The 20,641-nt window shown below is 53.1% G+C and overlaps 1 protein-coding gene across 1 annotated transcript in view; it reads right to left on the bottom strand.

Moving 5' to 3' along the window:
• Positions 1-204: 204 nt before the first annotated feature.
• The window catches only part of Tspear (thrombospondin type laminin G domain and EAR repeats), a 160,086-nt gene continuing 139,649 nt past the window's right edge, over positions 205-20,641 (bottom strand). Inside the window, exons 3-12 of the mRNA XM_055606971.1 lie at positions 18,427-18,665; positions 17,089-17,179; positions 15,531-15,687; positions 14,385-14,516; positions 13,571-13,797; positions 12,088-12,274; positions 10,394-10,623; positions 4,598-4,785; positions 3,193-3,294; positions 205-358 (exon numbers count right to left, since the gene is read on the bottom strand). Of these exons, the coding sequence (XP_055462946.1) occupies positions 205-358; positions 3,193-3,294; positions 4,598-4,785; positions 10,394-10,623; positions 12,088-12,274; positions 13,571-13,797; positions 14,385-14,516; positions 15,531-15,687; positions 17,089-17,179; positions 18,427-18,665 (1,707 nt within the window). The remainder of the gene's footprint in view (positions 359-3,192; positions 3,295-4,597; positions 4,786-10,393; positions 10,624-12,087; positions 12,275-13,570; positions 13,798-14,384; positions 14,517-15,530; positions 15,688-17,088; positions 17,180-18,426; positions 18,666-20,641) is intronic.

Here is a 20,641-nt window from a genome sequence, read left to right as displayed (position 1 = left end):
ATATGGCCACCAGTCACCGGGACTGTGGCTGGGGTATAGCCACCAGCTGGGGGAGGAGGAAAGAGCCAGCTCAGAGAGGGTGGAGAGGCATACAGGCATCTTCACCTGCCCTAGGACCGGAGAGGGCTGGGTGGGTCCTGCCTGCTGCTCATGCCCAGATGTTGGGGGTGGGGAGGGTGGGAGGCATTGGGGTCCAGGGTGACTTCAGCCAGTCCGCAGCTTCAGGACCCTGGAAAGGGGCTCTTTGGCGCTGGAGTAGATGAGGTATGAGCCGGCAGTGGTGTTAAAGGCCTCCCAGTCTCGACAGCCAAAGGTGGGGAGTTTGTGTACCGCCACGAAGCCCTCATAGCCTTGCCACCTGCGGGAGAGAGCGAGTCAGCCAGGTCCCCTTGGCACTGCTGCTCCCAGGGTCAAGTGGGAAACTGAGGCCCAGGAGAGAATCTGGCCCATTCAGAATCCCAAAGCTCCCTCACATCTACCTAGGAACCTGCTCCAGGCACCCTAAGTATTTGCGGGGGCGGGTACAGTCAGGGGGCCTGGCTATTCTTGGCTCCGAGAACCAGGCTCACCCCAAGCACAACACACTCTGTGACGAGCCTTGACAACTACAGTCTTTGCCCTCCTCTCTGAGGTCAGCAGGTTCCCGTAGGTTTCCTTGTAAAAGGTCATGTTTTCCCTTGGTAGCTTCGTGGTCACAGGTGCCTGAGTGGTTGACTCCCAGATTAAAGGGAAGCAGTGGCTGATTTTTTCAAAGGGTATTGACCCTCCAAACCAACAGCCGAAGGCAAGCATGTCACCCTATAAGAACTAGCCATGCCATCCTGCGTACCTGGGCTCCATCAATACAGCAACACACATCGGTTCAACCCATTGCCCTCGGTTGAAAGCATGTTTGTTGTGGGTCAGCGGGGTTCCTGCACATGCATGGTGAACAGCCGATTTTGAACAGTCCTGTGACACCCCCCGCCTCCATCTTCTACATGTTTCAGGTAATACAAAGTCACCTTTGCTTTTCTTTTTCTATTTTTGTAGAAGGGTTTTATGTTTAGATTTTTCTGTTTGTTGGTTTTTTTTTTTTTTTTTTTTTCTGCTTTGTTTTGTTTTGAGACAGGGTTTCTCTGTGTAGCCCTGGCTGCCCTGGAACTTGCTCTGTAAACCAGGCTGGCCTCGAACTCAGAGATCCACCTGCCTCTGACCCCTGAGTGCTGGGATTAAAGAAGTGCGCCACCATTGCCCAGCTCATTTGTGGATTTTTAATCCATATAAAATTAATTTTTGCCCATGGGTATAAAGTAGTGATAGTTTTGCTCTGTTCTAGATAGGTAATTCTATGAGATATTTTATAAACAACACATCCTTTCCCATTGACTTGCAATTCAATAATTTATCAAATTAGGTGATCCTGGACTTCTAGCTGTTCTGGACTCTATTCTATTCCTATTTATCTTGCAGTGTTGGGAAAGGAACCAGGGCTGGGGCATGGCAGGTAAGTGCTCTACCACGGAGCCATATTTCAGCTCGGTCACCTATCAATGTATGTTAGGCAAAACCCGTCCTAGTTTATTTACATGTTAGCAGGTCCTTCCTTTATTATTCCTGTGTGTGTGAGGTCAGAGACAGACTTGAGGTGTCTTTCTCCATCACCCCCATCTTATTTCCTCAGGCTGTCTCACTGAATCCAGAGCGCATTGATTTGGCTGGGCCAACTGGGCAAAGAGCTCCAGACACCTACTTATCTCCACTTCCCCAGACTGGGATTGCACAAATAGGCTGGCTTTTATGCAGGTGCTGGATTTGAACTCGGCTCCTTGTTCAGTAAGCATTTTACTGGCTGAGACATCTCCCAAGTCTTTTCAGTATTATCTTTCAGGAGTTTCTTGTCCACCATTCTTTAACAAATAATGTATTTTTTTTTCTTTTAAGTGTGTGAGTGTTTTGCTTGTTTGTATGCAAGCGCATCATCTGCCTGGCTGGCACCCACAGAGGCCAGAAGAAGGTGTTGGATCCCCCTGGAATTGGAATTATGAATGGTTGTGAGTCACTGTGTAGGTGCTGAGAACCGAATCGGGTTCTTCTGAAAGAGCAGCGTGTGCTCTCAACCACTGAGCCATCTCTCCAACTTCCCCTTCGACATACCCTCTGAAGTGGACTTTATCATGTTCAAAAGACTACAGCGATGGATCTGAAAAGTTTAGTAAGTTGAACCCATAACTTTCCTAATAAACTACAGGTAACCGAAGCATCTCAGGAGAGTGGAGGCCCGAAGAAGCTGGTGAGCGTCGGGGAGGGAGGAGCTCATAAAGAGGTCTCAGACCCAGAACTGAATTTAACCTAAGGGCAGAACTAGACATGCTGTTATTTAAACTGCCCTGGCCACAGGTGCAGAGACAAGCTGCATCATATCGTTCTGAAGTTATAGACTATAGGACGTCACAGACAAACTTCACTTCCTGTTATAAACCGGAGCCTGAGCTGCAGTCAGAATCCGGGAGGATGAAGAAATTCCAAGTTGGCCTCAGCTGCTCAATCCAGGACAACCCTCGCTGTCCATCACCACGCCTGCAGATCAATATCTCAGATCCCAATATCCCAGATGCCTAAGCAAATCGGGAACCAGGCAGGCATCTCAGCATCGCCCTAGCTGTGACACAGATTAAAGAACTGTGCTGGCTACCACTGCTGCTGCCCAAGACGGTTCTGGAACTTCGAGCTAGTTATGCAACTAACTAAGCAATAGAAGCCTTGCCAGGTAAGGGAGTCACTACCTTCATGGCAGAGACGGCCAGTGTGGCTAGGGCCCTGAAAGAAGCCATTGGAGTGGTTAGGCAATGTGACCAGGTGACTAGATGCAAAAACTGATGGCATGCTGGGAATAGAACCAACAGCCCCCTCCTGCTCAACACTCAAAAAAAACTCCTAGAAAAAAAAATGCAAGGAGAGAGGGAAACCAGGAGGCACGAATTCCCACTTAGTACACCCATCTCTGCATCTTTAGCTGTCAGTCATTACTTGAGGGGTGTGGCTTGATGGGGTGTCCTCTAGCAGACACAGCCTGGCATCAGATTCCCTGCCCTGGCCAGATCTGGGCAGGCAAACACCTTCAGCCTGATGGTCTTGAGTTGTTCTGAGCCAGGGGTCGCCTATGGGGGGGGGGGGAGCCTCACCACTATTCATTCTCCTTGCAGTCCTTACCTGTAAATAATACTGTTCACTGAGAAGGTGTTTCCATCGAAGGAATTCGCAACCACCAGGAAGTGATCTTCTCCCACTGAGAAGAACTCCCAGTCCAGTGCACTGAGGAGACAGAGCCAGGGTGAGGACACTGATGTGTGCAGAGTGATGCTTGCCTCACGTTGGATTCTGGGAAGGTGTCTCCTGAGTACGTCTCATTCTTTCACTCTGCAACTTCTTTGTTTTTAAGAATGATCACGTGTGTGTGTGTGTGTAGTGCAATGCCCACAGAGGCCAGAAGAGGGCACCAGATCCCCCTGGAGTTGGCATTACAGAGGGTTGAGGCCTACCCCATGCAGGACCTGGAAACTGAATCCAAATCCTCTGGGCAAGCAGCAAGCACTCATAACCACTGAGCTGCCTCTTCAGCTCCTGGACAGCTGATTTCTAATCACAGCTCCCCCACCTTCCACCCCCCGGCAGGCCTATTGGGTGCCTTAGTCTGAACTTCATTCTCAGCAGACACCCAGTTCCAGATGTGGGAGCCTGGCGTGGCCGGCTGACTCCCAGTGGCCACTGGGCCCAGAGCCCCCATGGGCAGCTCCCACGAGAGTGGTTCTGGGTTGAGCTGGGCATAACTGTTTCCTCTTCTTTGTTCTTTGCCCCAGGAGTTATTTTTGTTTTTAAATGGAAAAAAAAATTTTTTGTCAAAAGTAAACGTTGTGGCTATCTGCCAATCAAAAGATTGAGCCTAACAAGTAGAAAGTCCCTCCACCCTTCCTGACTGCCTGTACCACAGCCACCTGTTTTGGAGTCTCAATTCCCTCAGTGTTCTTTCTCTCAGGCTGAGGAGTGCCTGGCACTCAGAAAGGGGTCTGACCGTCTCCAATAGCTCTTAAGGAATGAAGAACCGTGTGGGCGCTCCTGCTGCATTGTGGGTTGCCAAGCACTCTGGGCCTAGCCTGAGGCTCAGCCCCCTGGCTCTGCCGTGTGGACCATGGAGCTGCAGTTGGCATTTTACTTGGGGCTGGTGAGAGTCCTCCCAGAGGAATGCCATGGGCGTGGGGACGGCTCTGCTGTCTCGGTGCTGACATGGGGCAGGTGGGACAGAATGTGGCACTGCATGGTGAGAGGGCACATTTGCCTGGGCCCCTGGGCCTCCCTGATGCTTGCCCTTTTGTCATAACAAAGCCTTTCTCCTCGTGGAGGTGCTGGGCCTTCTCTTGGTGAACTCACATCGCCTAGGCCTTGCTCGTTAAGAAGAAACCAGCTATATTCACAGGGCCAGCCATGGGGTAGGCCTTGTTATCATGGCCACCTGCTCTGGCCAGGTGTCCCGGGAGGATGCTGGGGATGGCTCCGGCAGGCCTTACCCATGCCGCCCACCCACAGACTCACATTGCCCGTTCAACCCCCAGGTTGGTACCTGCAGGTGGGGATGTCCTGGAACTTGACAAAGGTCTGAGCCGTGACGTTCAGCTCGTAGATGACGGAACTGAGGACGTAGGAGTCATTTTGGGCCTGCATCTGCACGTCGTAGCTGTGGCTGTTTGCCACCGCGAGGAAGATCCTCTCGCCGATGTGGAAGACCTCCCAGTCTGCAGCTCCGAAAGTCTGGGGTGAATGAAGAGCAGGGTAGGGGGGGCCCCGTGAGGGTGGCTCCAGGCGCCATGCCACCATCATCACCACTGTGCCCACCTGGATGCCAGCCTTTCACCAGAGCCCGAGTTCCTCTGCCTACTTGCTTCAGAGGTCACTCAGCCCCGTGAGGTTCGAGAGGGGTGGGAAGGGCACAGGGAAGTGACACAGAGATGGACACCCTTTACTACGGACCTGGAGCTGTGCACACCCATTTGAATGAGGGGCCTGAGCAAGGGAGACTGTTCCCAGAAAAGCTTGAAGCAATGACAGACAGGGCAATCGTAAGTATGTGGCTGCCTAGGAAGACAGCAGGGCGGGAGGCCAGGGTGGGCGCTCTGTGGCTGATGGGCAGTGCTCTACCGGTCTCCAGGAACCCCAAGCCACAGCCAGGGGCTCTGCAGTCTTAAATCTTGCTCACATCTGTGTCTGACACCCACACTTCACAACGTTGGAGAGGAGCTGCTGTGTCGGGGGGGGGGGTGCGTAAAGGGGAAGCTCTGGAGTGTGGCAGATCAGGAGGTTGGAGCCTGTGGAAGCAGGAGGAGCTAGGGTCGGGAGCCACAGTCCATCAGAGGGCCGTGGCCACCACTGTGGGGTCTCAGGGAGGCAACAGAAAGCTGCCTTGGTGTAAGGAAGGCTTAGGGTGCAGAACCTAAGGGAAACTGCCTGGAACTTAGACACAGCAGAGCAAAGGCTAGAGAGCAAACTCCCAGAGGCTAATGGGACCAATAGATAAGTGTTAGAGGCTCCACTCTCCTTGGAGGGAGAAAATGGGATATGTAGTAATCGCCATGTCCACTATTCAACGACACTCGTCCTATGGGGAACAGGGTGAACTTGGGTTTGGGCAACAGTTGACTCCTTGGGCCAGATTCTGCTGGGATTCTCATTGATAATGGGGACCTGAGCACAGGGCATGGATGTTCAAGCCACACAGCCAGAAGGAGCCCTCAGCTCTCCAGCAGGCTGCGTCTCTGAAGACACAGGCAGGCTATCCCAGGCTGTCCTAGGCTGTTTGAGCTGGGGACCGAGGGAGCCATGCTGTAGATTGTCATCCAGATAGGCCAGTAGCACCTCCCAGCTTCAACTGATGCCTAGGGGCCTCCTGCTTGAAGAGTGTCTTGCACAGCCAGTGTGCAAAATGGTTCTGGAACTTCCAGGTGTGTGTTCTTATGTGCCTATGTTCAAGTGTATATACACATGTATGTAGAGGCCAGAGATCAACCTTGAGTATTATCCAGGAACCATTTACTTTTTATTTTTTTCAGAGAGAGAGGGAGTGTCTCTGTGAGACCTGGGGTTCATGGAGTAAGCTGTCAGCCTCAGTGATCACTTGTCTTTCTAGAACTTAGATTACAAACATGGACTACTTACTACACAGTTTTTTTTTTTTTTTTGTTTGTTTTGGTAGCCCTGGCTGTCCTAGAACTTAACTCAGTAGAGTAGGCTCGCCTGGAACTCAAAGATTTACCTACCTGCCTTTGCCTCCCAAGTACTGGGATTAAAGGCGTGCACCACCACTGTCCGGTCACACCTAACTTTTTTATGAAGATTCTATGGACTTAAATGGCAGGTAAACACTTCATGCACTAAGCCATCTTCACAGCCCTCCTCTGTATGTTTTTACCTGCTCCTTGTCGGCACATTACCCCAAGAGTCCATGTTCCCTCACTGTTCATGGTCTGGGGGCTTAGAAACAACAACAACAAAAAACAACCAAGAGCTCCAAACCGAACACAACAGCATTCTCTCCATGGGCAGCAGAGGGCGCTAATACTCTCAGTGCTCAACCATCCAGGTAGTGGGCAAGAGCCAGCCTGGAATCCAAAGAGGAGGCTGTCCCAAGGATTGATCCAGAATGAGCCTGAGAGGCACAGAGTGAGATTCTAGAGGAATGGCTAGTGGTCCAGAAGAAGTCCAGGACGGGGCCAAGGCTGCCTGAGGCTTTCTAGATCAGCATACCTTCTCACAGGGCTGTGTCTGGCTACCGGGGCCAGTCCAGGGCCACCCTACTTGGCCTACAGGACCTTCAGACTGCCAGATCCCCACCCAAGCACAGCACGGCACAGGCAGTCCCCCTAACTGTCATGGCATTGCCGCTTGCAAGTGCTGAGAAACCCATCACCCCCAACCACACGCCCGCTTTCACACTTGTGAACATACAGACACACTGGTGCACTCATGTCCACAGCGCACACGTACATGTGTAGGTACAGGAATGTGTCTGTGCAATACACAGATTGCTTGGATTTCTCCTGGCACTGGAGTCCGGTAGTCGGGTACTCTCTGGGCGAGGCGGCCTTCCCTGCCTCTCTCGGGGGATTTCCCCCAGAGAGCAACCTGGTGTCCAGGCACTGGGTGTGTGCCACTAGAGTACCTTGGCAGAATAATGGCACTTCCAGGAGCTGCTGCCAGGAGCACCTGGCATCCCACAGCCCCCATTAGGGTGAGCAGGCACTCTGCCATCAACAGATTAGCTGATGGACAAAAGCTACTCTGGGCCTGCCTTTGATGGGGGAAAGAACGAGGATGTTTTTGTGGTCCAGGAGAGAGGAGGGAAGGCAGGTCCATGGCCAGGGCTCCCTCAGCTGCCTAGGGAAGGCAATCAGAAGCCCTGGGGGTTACTGACCCCTCACTGTGAGCACTCAGGTCTGGCAGGCACCCAATGCTGATGTCCCTGAGCATAGCATATTCCCTATGAGCCCCCTCTGTGCTCTTGCCTGACTAAAGAGGTCTCCCCCCAAATCGGGTGCCGTCCAAACCTGCACGGCCAGCGTCTGTCTCAGCGAATGCAGAAGTCACAGGCGTGTTGTGGTATTTACATAGCCCAGGCCAGCATTATCTGAGGGCCATCCAGGTGCTGCTGGCCTGAGAGGGATGCTTGCAGACCACACCTACTTCACAGACAAGTAAACCAAGGCAGGGAGGCGTGACTTGTCCCAAGGGTATATCCATGCTGGGGCGTGTTTACATGCAAGTATCTGGCAGCGATGGTCCTGACCATCAGGATTCACACAGCGTCATATTGACATGTCTGATGTGGTCCTCATTCTCACATACCTTACTGATAGTCCCCAAACCACAGAGCATTGGAGGCTGCAAGACCAAAGTCTTGGGCAAACTCAAAGTTCCTAACTGCATGTCACCCAAAGCCAGCTCGGAGGCTTGCATGGCTGGTCTGTGTGCTTTTCCACATACTAGGTGACAGTGTTCCCCACTCCTCAGGGGCTGAGGATTGAACCCTAGGGCCCGTGTGTGCTTTGCAAACCCTCTACTGCTGAGACATATCCAATTCCGGACTCCAGAGCACACTTCGATTGCAAGGCCCGTTCTAGAACCCTCGGGGCAGGTGAATGGGAAGCAAAGGGCCTGGCCTTGCTATCGCCACCTTGGGACTGGTGATGGGCCAAAGGAGTGAAGGTGCTAAGACTACCTGGCACTGTACTTGGCGCTCTGAGGCCCAGTATGAACACCTGGTGATGGGGAGGTTCTCTTTGCGCTTTAGGATCCTTGGTGCAAAATGGCAGTATTGATGGCTGCAAGCTCCTGGGAACAGGATGGGGGGGAGGCATGGTTTCATGAGAAGGGAAATACATAGGAAAAACGGTGCGGGCACGGGGTGGCTCTCAACAGTGTCCAGATGAGCCTGTGTCAGCATGCATGCAAGCGTGTGTGTGTGTATATCGTCTCCTGCCCTTGCTGAGGCTGAGGCAGGAGAAGTTGGGATGTGGCTTGTCCTGTCTCCTGGGTCTCTGTTGGTTTTGTTACCCAGGCTTCATATCCCACTCCTCTCCACTCTCTCTGCACACTATCTCTGGTCCCACACCTTCGCCAGTCCAGGATTTAAGGTTTCTCTCCTGCTTAACCTCTGCCCCTCTCTAGCTCCAGGGAACTTCAGGCCCAGCCCGTGTACCCTCTTCTGGTTGTGTCTGCTCACACTCCCACTAGGAGCATGTGTCATACAGCCTCCCGGGTGTCAGTTGTCATCTCCTGCCCTACTAGGAAGCCATTATCTCTTGGCTGTTGTGGCCTGAATGTGGCATGTCCCCACAAACTCACACAGAGGCTTGGAACCCCATTTAGCTGGGAAGATCAGGCCTGTCTGGGTCATGGGCAAAAGTGTCATTGTTTGAGGTCAGGAAAGCATGCTGGTATGCACAATGGCAGTCCTCTTTGTCTCTTCCACCTTCTTCCACTCACCCTTCCACTTTCTGCCCTGTGAGGAGGCAGCACTTTGCTCTTGCCAAAAGCCGGGCTGAGGCAAGCCTTGCTCTTGAGCTTCCCACCTCTGGACCAGTGAGCCAAGCAAACCTTATAAGTCACCCCACCTCAGGCTCAATCATGGGCGCCCAAAAGGAAGGCTCTGGAATTTCCAATGTGCGGCTTGAGACACTGGAGGGTGTGGCTAAAGAATGTTTCACTCTAACTGTCCCCCACCCCCACTGAGGCAGCCAGTCTCTGGGCTCTAAGTTCCCAGATGCCTGGAGCTTCCCTTTGAACCATCGCGCTTACCCGTGGCGCCGTGGGAGTGCCTGCCCTATGGAGAGGAGCTTGCCAGGTTTGAGTCCCTGCACCACAGACCCTTCCAGAAAGGCATGCCCTGCAGATGTGGGGGAGTCCCCACAGCTTGCAGGTATGTTTCAGAGTATGCAGTTTAGTTTGCTTCAAAGCTCACGTTCGTGACATTGCAAAATGGAAACGGCTGAAAGGATTTAAGCCAAAGAAGAGAGACGTTGGCAGAGCATGAAAGTGGACTTCTGTGGGTTCTGAGGAGTTTGGGGGGGGGCGATGAGGGCAGCCTGGGCAGGGCAGAACCAGTCCATCCTACCTGCCTTTTCCCTGGTGATGCCCTGGTGGCTTCCAGGTGCATCGCCTCTGCACCTGCCCTCTGCTGTTCCAGCCGTGCCCTCCCGCCCTCCCTCCCCTTCTTCAGCAGAGTCGCTCTTGGGGCTGCCCTCCTCTGTAGCACACAGCCTGACCTGCCCCTGGGCTCAGGGTTCTGCCTTGACCCTGTGCTAAATGCAGAGTGGCTGCTGCCCTCAGCTGTGCCTGTGCCCTCTGCTAAGGTCACTGCTGGAAGCGCTACTGTTCTTGGCAAAGCTATTGCTAGTCAGGGCAGCCCACGTGAACAGACTGCGATCACAAAACTAAACGCTCAGGGGTCTTGTCATCGAGAGAGATGGGACCAGCCAAGAGGCGTCAAAGTCAAAAGGGGATACTATGTCTACCCCAACCCGATCCCCTCTACCCTTAGTCGGTGACAAGTTGCCTTGTTACACCAGATCTGGAGACCCACAGACACTGATCAGAGAAGGGGAGTTTGGGCCCATGGAGAGGCCTGCTGTGGGAATAGCCCAGACTCAACTCACAGCCAGGCTTTCCCCTTGGAGGGGCAGGTGAATGGAAGCCTGGAGGGCTCAGACCACCTGAGAGGACACCTGGCCTTGTAGCATACAGACGGGACAGGCCCTGGGGTCTAGGGCCACGCTCGGCCAGCTCTCACCCAGCCCTGCCCCTTGGTCACCCGGGGCAGCAGGCTACAAGCGGCAGATTGGGTGTCCGCAGAACTCAGGCTTCTCACCAGGAAGGACTGGAAGAGCTGGAAGGCGCCGACGAGCCAGATGTAGAGATGCGAGTGCACCTGGGTGGAGGTGCCGTTGAAGGTGTTGGCCACCACCAGGAAGGAGTAGGGCCCCACGGTGAAGAACTCCCAGTCGTAGGCTCCGGACGTGGCGATGGACTGATGGGTTTCGAAGAGCTGGCTGCTGGGGTTCCACCTGTAGACCACGCTGTCGATGTTGTGATTGTCCCCTGGAACCAAGGTCAGTGCTGGGGGAAGGGGAGCTGCTGGGCGTCACAGCGACTTGCAGGACACAGCTTGGCTGGGGCAGAGACGGCTACTACTCACGTTCGCTGCTAACGTTGCCTGCATGCCCAAGTCCCCCCCTTACCTCATCCATCAGGCAGCCTCTGGGCTTGCACACCCACTGCTCCCGGAAGAAGAAAAGCCTGTGGGTCCAGATAGCCCACAGGCCCACAGCGGCCCTTCCCCATCTAAGCCCCACTCGCCTCCTGCCTCGGCCCTATCCTGCCCCAACAGATCAGACTTTCTCTTATTTTTTGCCTGGACCTTCTCCTCCATGGTGCTCCCTGGAAGTCTTTCATGAGTTGTGCTCCCCAGATGTCTCGTCTTCATGGTACTCTAGGGAAGCCCTCCCCTGCAGCGCTCCCCTGAGGTTCTCCCTCATGATGCTACTTGGATGCATCTCCTGTGGTGTTCCCTAGAGGTTCTCCCCTGTGATCCTCCCTTCGTGGTGCTCTGTAGAGGAGAGAGACCAACCTCTAGGACTGCTCTCTCACAGCTCTTCCTAGAAGAACTTCCCCCCCTCAGTCCTCCTTTCCAGTGCTCGCTCTATGGTTAGGGTCTTGGGCTCCCCTACGCCCTGAGTGCAAGGGCTGGAGCTTTACCCACCAGGCTGCCTGGTGAACTTCAGACTTGGGTGGATCCTGGGCTGTGGAGTCTCCGGAGGGATGTCTCAGAGCAGCCCTGTGGCTGCGCCCCGAGACGTCCATCCTTGAATTCGGAAGCCTTGACCACTGTCAGACACCAGGTTCCCAGCTGGTCCAGGCTGAGCCACCTGCTCTGACACTATGGAGTCTATGCCAGGTGGCCGAGTTTGCTCTCAGGGAAGCAGCGACGACAGCTTCCAAACTGGCTCCCTCTATGGCCACACCCCCATTGACATTAATGCTGCTTCTGCAACCCTGGCTCTGGTCAGTGTGCCACCTGCTAGCCAAGCTGACTCCTCCTCAAAATTGGGGGTGAAGTTGCTGGATACAGTCCATGCTGGGGCTCCATGGCTTTCCTGTTCTTCTAACCTAGGTGATCCGCAGCTGTCACGCAGTTTACGCGGACTACCTCTGACCACACAGTTCAGGGGTGACCTGTGGCCAAGCATGACTTAATGTTGCACGTATGTACATGTGGCACATCTGTGTGGAGGCCAGAGGCCAACCTCCAGTGTCATTTCTCAGGGATAAGGTGTCTCAGTGGCCCAGGGGTCACCGGTCAGGCTATCCTGGCTGCAGCATGTTCCCGAAACCTCTACCCCAATGCTGGGATTACAAAGGCATACCACCATGCCTAGCTATTTTTCATAGGTTGTGGGTGTCAAACTCCTGCTTGTAAGACAAGCACCATACTGACAGAGCCCAGTCCCTACGTATGAACTATGGCATGCTTTCCTTCCAGGTCAAAGGCCACATCTGTCCTACCTTCTCGATGGTTGGCTACCACCAGGAAGTGCTCTCCGTCCACCTTAAAGGCCTCCCAGTCACGGGCACTGTGGGTGGCGATCCTCTGGTAAAGCGTGAACTTCAGCTTTCTGGGGCTCCACTTGTAGATGACGGAGAACTCCTGACCCCTCTCATTTGGCCCAAAGTTAGCCACTGCCAGGAAGATCTGAAAGGGAAGCATTATCTTACGTTGGCAGCAGACCAGGGGCCCAATCTGCAGGATCCTGAAGCTCAGCGTCTCTCCCACATCCACAGGGTAGGGTGAGGGACAGACTGAGAGAGCACCATAGTGTTAGGCATGCTCAGAGCTCTGTGTTGCACGGTTGTGTGGCTCTCCCAGGGACAGAAAGCATGGTTTTCAGTTCACAGGTGACACGTGTGCATGGCTCACATGCAAATGAAAGCATGCATTCATTTAGGGACAAAATGCCTCCTCTTGTTTTTCTGTTTCCCAATATTTCTTAAATACAAAATTATATATATATATTTTTTCAAATCACAAAGAAAATGAGAAACTGTCAGATGTCATCAGGGAAAACTTACCAGTAACACTGCCACCGCTCTGAACCTGGACACAGTCGGTTTTACCTGTTTCATCCCCAGTGTCAGGAACGGGCCCTCTGCTGGGCCAGGGCTTTGGAGACAGCCACACAAAACTGTCTCCAGGACAACGTCCTGCCATGCAGGCTGCAAGAATTGGGAAGGAAACATTCCCTTCTCCTGGCATGGTGCCAGTGCCCTCTCCCTGTACAGAGCTTTTGCTCACTCCAGCCCAGGTAGAAGGAGCTGCTGAGGCCAATTCTCAAGCCCTTGGCCTCTAGGGACCTGGTACTAACATCCATTTACACATTTTGTGTGGCCAGCTTGGCGGAGTGAGAAGTAAGCTGTTCACTCCGCAATGCCTTCTCCATGTTGACTGGCACAGTGAGGTCACTCTAACAGTTTTCTAACCGTTAGTGTGTTTTTGTTGTTTGTTTTGTTTGTTTGAAACACGGCCTCATGTAGCCCAGGCTGGCCTCAAACTCTCTATGTAGCTTTGGATGATTTTGAACGTCTGATTCCCCCTGCCTCCAATTCCCTGAGTGCTAGCACTATAAGCGTGAGGCACCATGCCCAGTTTATGCAGCGCTGGGAACCGAACTCGGGGATCTGTGCATGCTAGGCGAGTGCTCTACCAACCAAGCCACCTTCTCAGCTCTCATCTGAACAGCTTTGGCTTGTAGTGAATTAGCAGTGAACGAGACAGATTTTCAAGCTGGCACCACCTTTGCCTTGTAGAACATTAAGAAAACTGCGTGTGGGCACATTTCTGCAGCCTGCGACCTTGAGCCGTTATCCCTCCTACCAAGGCCTTGGAAGCCCGAGAGATGCTTTGACCTGCAGAGCGTGCAAGAGTTCCAGCCTGCGGGCCCCAAGGAGATGCTCATCGACAAGGAAGGGGAAGTCACCTGTGCGGACTTGCCTTTTTCCCAATGGTGAAGTGTCGCCATGACTGTGCCTGGTGTGTGGCGATGTTCTGATAGGAGACAAATTTCCCATCCGTCCATTTGTAGATGGCCGATCTAGCCTTCCGGTTGGCTGTGGCTGCAAAGAGCCCCACGCCGGGGATGCTGAACACCTCGATGCCCAGGGTCTCTGAGTTGGTGTGCAGGTTCTGGTGCTCCTCCACATAATCCAGCTTGGTCTTGGCTTGGAATGGGAGGATGGGGACCTAGTCAGTGTGCATAGGAATGGAGCTGGGGGCTCTCTTGGGAGTCACTTCTGGGACCCTGCTTCGACTTGGCTCCTAGGCCTGTGCCCAGAGTCCTGGGATTTAAAAAAAAAATTTCCCTTGGACCCAATTTTATCCTATGGGAAAGGCCCATTAATGGGAGGCTGTTCATGACCACTAGGGGTTTCGGGGTTTGCGCAGCCCCAGATTCAAACAGTCTAAGCAGCTGTACTCTCTTTCAGCCATTAGCTAGCCATCAGGGGAGAGCTGATGAGAGAGGCCAGCCACACGGCCCCCACGTCACAGCCAGGATGTGTGTATTTCTAGATTGAACATGCAGGCTTGATACTCTTTCTGGAGTTCTGAGGACATCTCTGAATGAGGCTGGACATGCCCATTCTGAGGAGGAGGACATCCTGGCTTGCCTGGGCTGTTCTGGTGGCTGTCCGTTCTCTGAAGTGGCCCTTAATCAGCCATTCATGCTATCCTTTTCCCAGTGGGGATGCAGCCAGCTGCTCTATGTGCTTAGGATACCACAGGGTGTGAATTCTGGGTCCAGTCTCACCTGCCAACACGGAGACCCACTCGCTGCCCACACACAGGTATAGGCCCTTTCGGGCGGCATCGAACCAGAACTGGGCACCCTCTGCCTTGGTGCACGGTGGCCGGGATCCCAAGGTTACTTTCATGTCAGCTTCTGTGGGAAAGGGAAGGCGAAAGCGTCCAGCGTATCAGAAATCTGTACAAGAGGTCCAAGCCTGCTGGTTCTGTCTTTGTTTGTGGCTGAAGGGAGCCCCTGATGGCACAGGGTGGATAGTCCCGGGGCCCCAACTGTGATGTTCCCCGTGTGGCCAGCTGTCCTCACCCACCTTCTGCCTGGAGGCATGTCTCTCTGTCCCTTTGCTGTCACCCCCTGGACATCCTCAGTAACTCTACACTTCCCTGGGAGCCTGCCTTTTCTCATGGGCAGCACTCTTGGATTTGCATTTTGATCTCATCACTTCTAGTGCCAACATCTGTCTCGTGTCAGAGCCCCTGGCTTTATAGGGACAGCTCCATCAGCGTCGGACAGCTGTGTAACACCCTAAAGCCTAAATGTCCAACACACTCAGATGGGGACTTCCTTTATTTATGATGTGAGAGCCACAAGTTTTGGGGGTCCGCTGTCCTTTATCTCATCTTCTTTCCACTGAGCAAGGTTATATGTGTAGTTGGGAAAGGATTCTCAGATTCTGTAAAGCAGGGGGTGTTTGTTTGTTTTGTGTTTTTTTTTTTTTTCTTTAATAAATGGCCCAACATTGCAACTTAACACTAGGACTGAACGGATATGAACCTGAGAGAGCATATCCAGGAAATGCCATGGGATAAAGGATTGGTGGGAAACTGAGCTAGGTCTTGGCATGGGCTGCACTGAGGTTAGAAAGAGCAGGAGGGAGTGACTGACCAGGGGTCCAGAGGAAGAAATCTTCCTAATTTTAGCCATGACTTCCATCTGCCAGGCGAACCAAGAAATGCACATGGTCTGCCTGTGGGCTGTCCAAGCACAGCCCTTCAAGGGAGGGACAGGTTGGTGGTTCTGACCTTTCTGATGGCTCTGAGTATTCTGGCCACTGTGACAACTTCCCGTCGGCCACAGAGAGGGGCACAATGGAGAGGCTGAGATGGGAGCCTTGGGTGTTGCCAGCGTGGGAAGCAAGCCACGGCTACTAACCATAGGGATATTTCAGCACCTCGTTATCGTCAGGCTTCTCTGTGAGCCTCTTCAGCACCCGGGGAATGGACAGCTCAGCCAGCCTGGCGTTCCTGCTGGGACACAGCCTTGGGGTGGCGTCTGAGCCAGGCAGCAGAACCAGTTGCCTTATCAGGCCCTGCAGAGGGAGAAAGTGAGGTGCCACTGGGGTCTGCCCTTGCTGGGGACCTTGCTGCCTAGCCTGCAGAGTGAGAAGGGGACTGCATGGAGTTTTATTGGAGAGCCACTGGGCGTGATGGCAGAGAACTGCTTACTGCTTTTAGCGAGGAAGGGATAGTCCATGTGAACTAGAGTGACCAGGCTACATTCCTTTCCACCTGCCCCAGCCTTTCTTCCATCTCTTCCTTCACCGTTCATTCACCAGTAATTCATTCACTTAGCTATCTATCCATCCATCCATCCATCCATCCATCCATCCATCCATCTATCCATCTATCTACTTACATACCTTCCTACTTATCCAGCTATCCATGCATTTACCCACTTACTAACTTGTCCTTCTGCCCAGCCACCCAGGCAATTCATTAATAATCTATCACTCAGTCCACCTACCTATTCATCCATCTAGCCATCCACTTGTCCACCTACACATCCACCCATCCATCCATCCAGCTATCCAGCCATCAACTCATGCATGCATATACCCATCCATCTGTCCATCCATTCATCCATGCATGCATGCATCCATCCATCAATCCATGCATCTAGTCACCTATTTGTTCTTCCATTTGCCCATTCAAACATAACACAAATACACTTCCACAGAGTAAACACTATGTGCCAGGTGTGGTTCCAGACACTGAGGACACCACAGAGAACTGTAGATGCTAGCTATGGAGTAGACTCTGGATACTAACCTAGCAGTGAGTACATCACAGGTGATAAATGTGTGAGTGGATGGATGGGTAGGTGGATAATGGATAGATGGCTATGTGGATGGATGGATGGATGGATGGATGGATGGATGGATGGATGGATGAGTAGAAGTATGAGAGGGCATATTGGTGGATGGGTGTGTAGTTGAGAAGGTGAATGAGTGGATGGATGGGTGGATAAATAGATGGATGGGTGGTTAGGCAGGTGGATGGATGAATGGGTAGATGAATGGATGATGGCTATGTGGATGTATGGGTAGCTATGTGGGTGGATGGATGGATGGATGAATGGATAGCTATGTGGATGGATAGATGGATGGATGGATGGATAAATGGATGGATGGATGGATGGATGGATGGATGGATGGAGCACAAACAGCAGGGCCAGAAAGGCTGGATTCAAGCATCAGTTTGCCAGAGTGTTGAGGACAGGCTTCCATGGTAGGAGGACCTGTGAGCAGGAACCCAAGAGTCTCACAGAAGAGTGTGCTAGAAAATAGGAATAGCCAGTGTGAGACTCCAGGACACCTTTGTGTTCCTGGTTCTCACTTAGCATAGATGGCAACCTATCATTTTAAAGCATGTGACAGGCTGTCCCCATAGCCCAGGGGGAGGGGTGCTGCCGGCAGCCCCTCTACACTCACTGTGAATAGGCCTTTGTTTCTTTTCCGGCTGCCAATGAAGAACTGGGCTCCTCTTACTGATAGGGTGGCTGGGAAGGGAACGTCAGCCATTCTGCAACATGAGTGGACAGTACTAGTACCAAAAGAGAACAAAGCCACACCTGTTTTGCTTATAAAGGTAGGGGATGGGTCTCACACGGGGAATAAGTGAGCATCCTAGGGCAGCTGTGACCACAGGCTCCATAGCAGTTAGAGGCCCAGAGCCTGCAGAACTGAGGTCCTGAGGCAGAGGAGGACCCTTCTGCTCCTTTGGCTCTAGTGGCCCCAGGTTTCCCAGCTGTGGCTGCGTGTCTCTACCTCCATCTCCTTTCCACTGCATCTGAACATGCTTGTAGCCTGCATCTCTGGTCTCTGTCTCCCCCACCAGGAGTTTTCTAACCCAGCTAACATCATCTTGACGTGGTTGAAGACACAGTTGGCAGGTAAAGGCATAATCGAAGCTCTCAGTAGACATGAGCTGGGCCATGTTACCCCAGGACAAGGGCTTCTGCAGGATGTGGATACATATGGGGCTTTTTTTTTTTCCTTTTCTTTTCTACTTCATGGTGAACCTCAAGGGCCCTTCCCTGTGTCAGGGCTCCAGCTATGCAGCCACTGTGTGTTTTCACACACACACACAGCCTGGGGAGCAGGACAGGCTGGTGGCTGCAGGTAGGAGGGAGGCACCTTGCTGGTGGCCCAGGAGGCTCTGGAAAGCACTGGTTGTGGTTTCAATAAAGGTTGATCACATTGAGGAAGGCGTGAAAGAGAGCAGGCCAGGGAAGGGGACATGTGGCCGGAGCTTCTGCATGAGGAGCAGTATGCCATGACATACTGTCCTCTCCTATAGCTCCTGCTTTCTCCAGCCGTGCCGTTTGCTGCAGAGCTACCAGGCAGCCAGCCCTCCACTCTGTACTAGGCATCCTGGCCTCTAAGCCTGACCCACATCCTTGGTGCTGGCCTGTATTCTCAACCCCAGACTCTCGGATCTTCCATGGCCACAGTTGCTCCAACTAGGTGGTTTCTGACCCTTGATTGGGCTCCCTCCATTTCACAGAGCTCTGTAGTTGCTCCATGGCCCCTGAGCTGATAATGGAAACCTGCCTCCCATAAGGCCCTATCAGGGACCTGTCTCAGGGTCCAGCGCACCTAACGTATTCTTCATCGTCTGCCTCAGGTAAAGGATGTGGCAGGGCAGGGACAGAAGTGGACTTGCCCATAGCCCATCCCTCGCTTCACGGTGTCAGAACAGCCGCTGGAATAGGGTTGCTCAAATGACTCAGCATGGTCAGTCACTGGGGTGCACATCCGGGTACCTACATGTCCACTGGGAGGCCACAGTCCATGATGAGGGAAAAGGATCCTTGGGACACAGCCAAGATCAGAGTGTGCCACTGGCTGTCCACGAGGCCGGGGCTCCGGAAGGACACACGGGTCTGCCAGGCACCAGCCAAGTCCTCGCTGAGAAATAGGAAGTGCAGCTGTGTGGGTGAGTACCTCAGGCCGAGCAGCAGCGTGTCCCTCTCCTCCGCCAGCAGGGAGAGCAAGTATTCATTCTTCTGTGGAGAGCAGGGCCAGAGGTGGGTAGAGCTGAAGGAAAGGGAGGAGGGAAAGGACCAAGAAGGATGGGCAAGACCAATAGGGTGAGGTTGATGAGAAGGGCGGAGCTAAGGGGAGAGGAAAGCCGGACCTGGGAGGGGGAAGGGGAAGAGGGCGGGGATAGTAGTACAGTAGGTGGGACTGAGAAAAGGTAGGTGGGGCTAACCAAAGAGTGGGTGGAGTTGATGGCACGCTACCCTACCCACTTTTAGGTGGGAACTCAGCATTCCCACCCCAACCCCAGCCACCCCAGGACAAGCAACCTAGTATATATGCAGAAAGGCGGAAAGCTTTCAGCCTGTAGGGAGAAATAAATCCTGCTTCATCATGAAAGAGCCTGTAGGACCTCAGGGGCTGAGTAAAACAAACCAGGCCAGACTGACAGATGCTGCTCCACTACCGAGGCTCAGCCTCCTGCAGACAAAAACAACAGGGGGTCTAAGGGCTTGGGGGTGGAGCAAGCTGCCAGTAGTTCACAGGATAGACCGGGTTTGCTAGGTAGAATGTGAACCAACTCGGTGCCGCTCACAATTGCAGTAAGCGCAGTAAATTCTAAGCTGTGCATGTTTTATTACAGGCAACAAAGTGAAAGGCCTGGCTGGCCTTTGATCTCGAAAGCGAGAGCGCTCTTTCCACTGGGGGCTATTTATATTAAGACATCTCACCAAGCTGTTCTTAGCCCAACACAGGCCGTCTGAAGAGCCGAAAGGTAAGGCAGCTTACAGTAGTTGAGTGTGGGCATGCAAACATGCCCACGTGAGCCTTCCAGGCACCTGTTCTAAAGAGGGCCCACGTGCTCTCCAGAGAGGGCTCACTGTGCAGTATGCCTTGGTCACAGTATGGGACACTTGCTCAGGTTCCTTTGGGAACAGAAAGGGTCCATCGGCCTCTGTGATAAGTCTGTTTCCTGGGCACTTCCAGGAAATGGTGTAAAACTTGGAAGCTAGTGGATAATGGAGAACAAAACCCTCCCACTGATGTCCAGGGTATCAGGAGTCAGAGCAGGCTGAGAGGGAGCCAAGGATGGAAAGTGAGAATGGGGAGGTATAGGGAGTGAGTCCCTAATTCATCCCAATCTAACACACACACACCAGGTTCAAACTGGTGTGAGCTGTCAAGCGCTCCGCCCGTCCAGGGCCCTTAGCTCGTTTCACATTAGTTGCTTTTTGTTACTGTGAATAAACTCCGTGACTTATGGAAGAAAGAATTTATCTTAGAGCTCCAGAAGGAGAGTCCATAAAGATGGGAGATTAACGGCAGCAGGTGAGTGGAACAGGAAGCCAGAGTCACATCTCTAACCACAAGCAGAAAGCGAAGAGTGAACTTAAAGAGAGCCACAGCTATAGGCTCCAGGAACCTGCCTCACCCCCCACCCTGCCCCCAGTAACTTATATCCTCAAGCAAGCTTCTAAAAATCCCACAACCTCCCAAAAGGGGCATCCACTGGAGACCAAGTCTTCAAATACATGAGCTTATTTGAGACTTCTTTCATTCAAACAGCCAGTGATACTCCCCTCCCAGACCACCATCCCTTGTCAATTGCCAAGTGGAGCCCTCCCTCCTAGAAACACTCCTGGCTAAGGAGACAGACATTTGCTTGAGCCACATGTTCCAGAGCATGAGAAGAGATCTAGGTTGTTAGAACCGTTTATTGAAGCCCTGGGCAGATGACAGGCTGATATTGGGGGCAACCAGAGCAGAAGGATGGGGTGGGTGGGCAAGGTCCCAGGAAGCAGGAGAAGAGGTCAAGTTACAAAGGACAGGTTGGGGGCTCCATCCTGCGGGGATCATCTATCCCAGATCAGGGTCAGACTGGAGAAACTCAGAGGAGCCTGAGCCAGATGACACCAGGAACAGGCCCATCAGCAGCTGGACTTCTGGCCCGAGGTGAGGCCACAGCAGGCCTGGCGGGAGCAGGCAGGGCGGCAGAGCAGGG

Source organism: Psammomys obesus, unplaced genomic scaffold, assembly GCF_907164565.1.
Source record: "Psammomys obesus unplaced genomic scaffold, mPsaObe1.curated_primary_1811, whole genome shotgun sequence".
In the NCBI taxonomy this organism is placed as follows: Eukaryota; Metazoa; Chordata; class Mammalia; order Rodentia; family Muridae; genus Psammomys; species Psammomys obesus.
The sequence above is the reverse complement of the archived record's forward strand: the minus strand, read 5'-3'. Positions and strand labels throughout refer to the sequence as shown.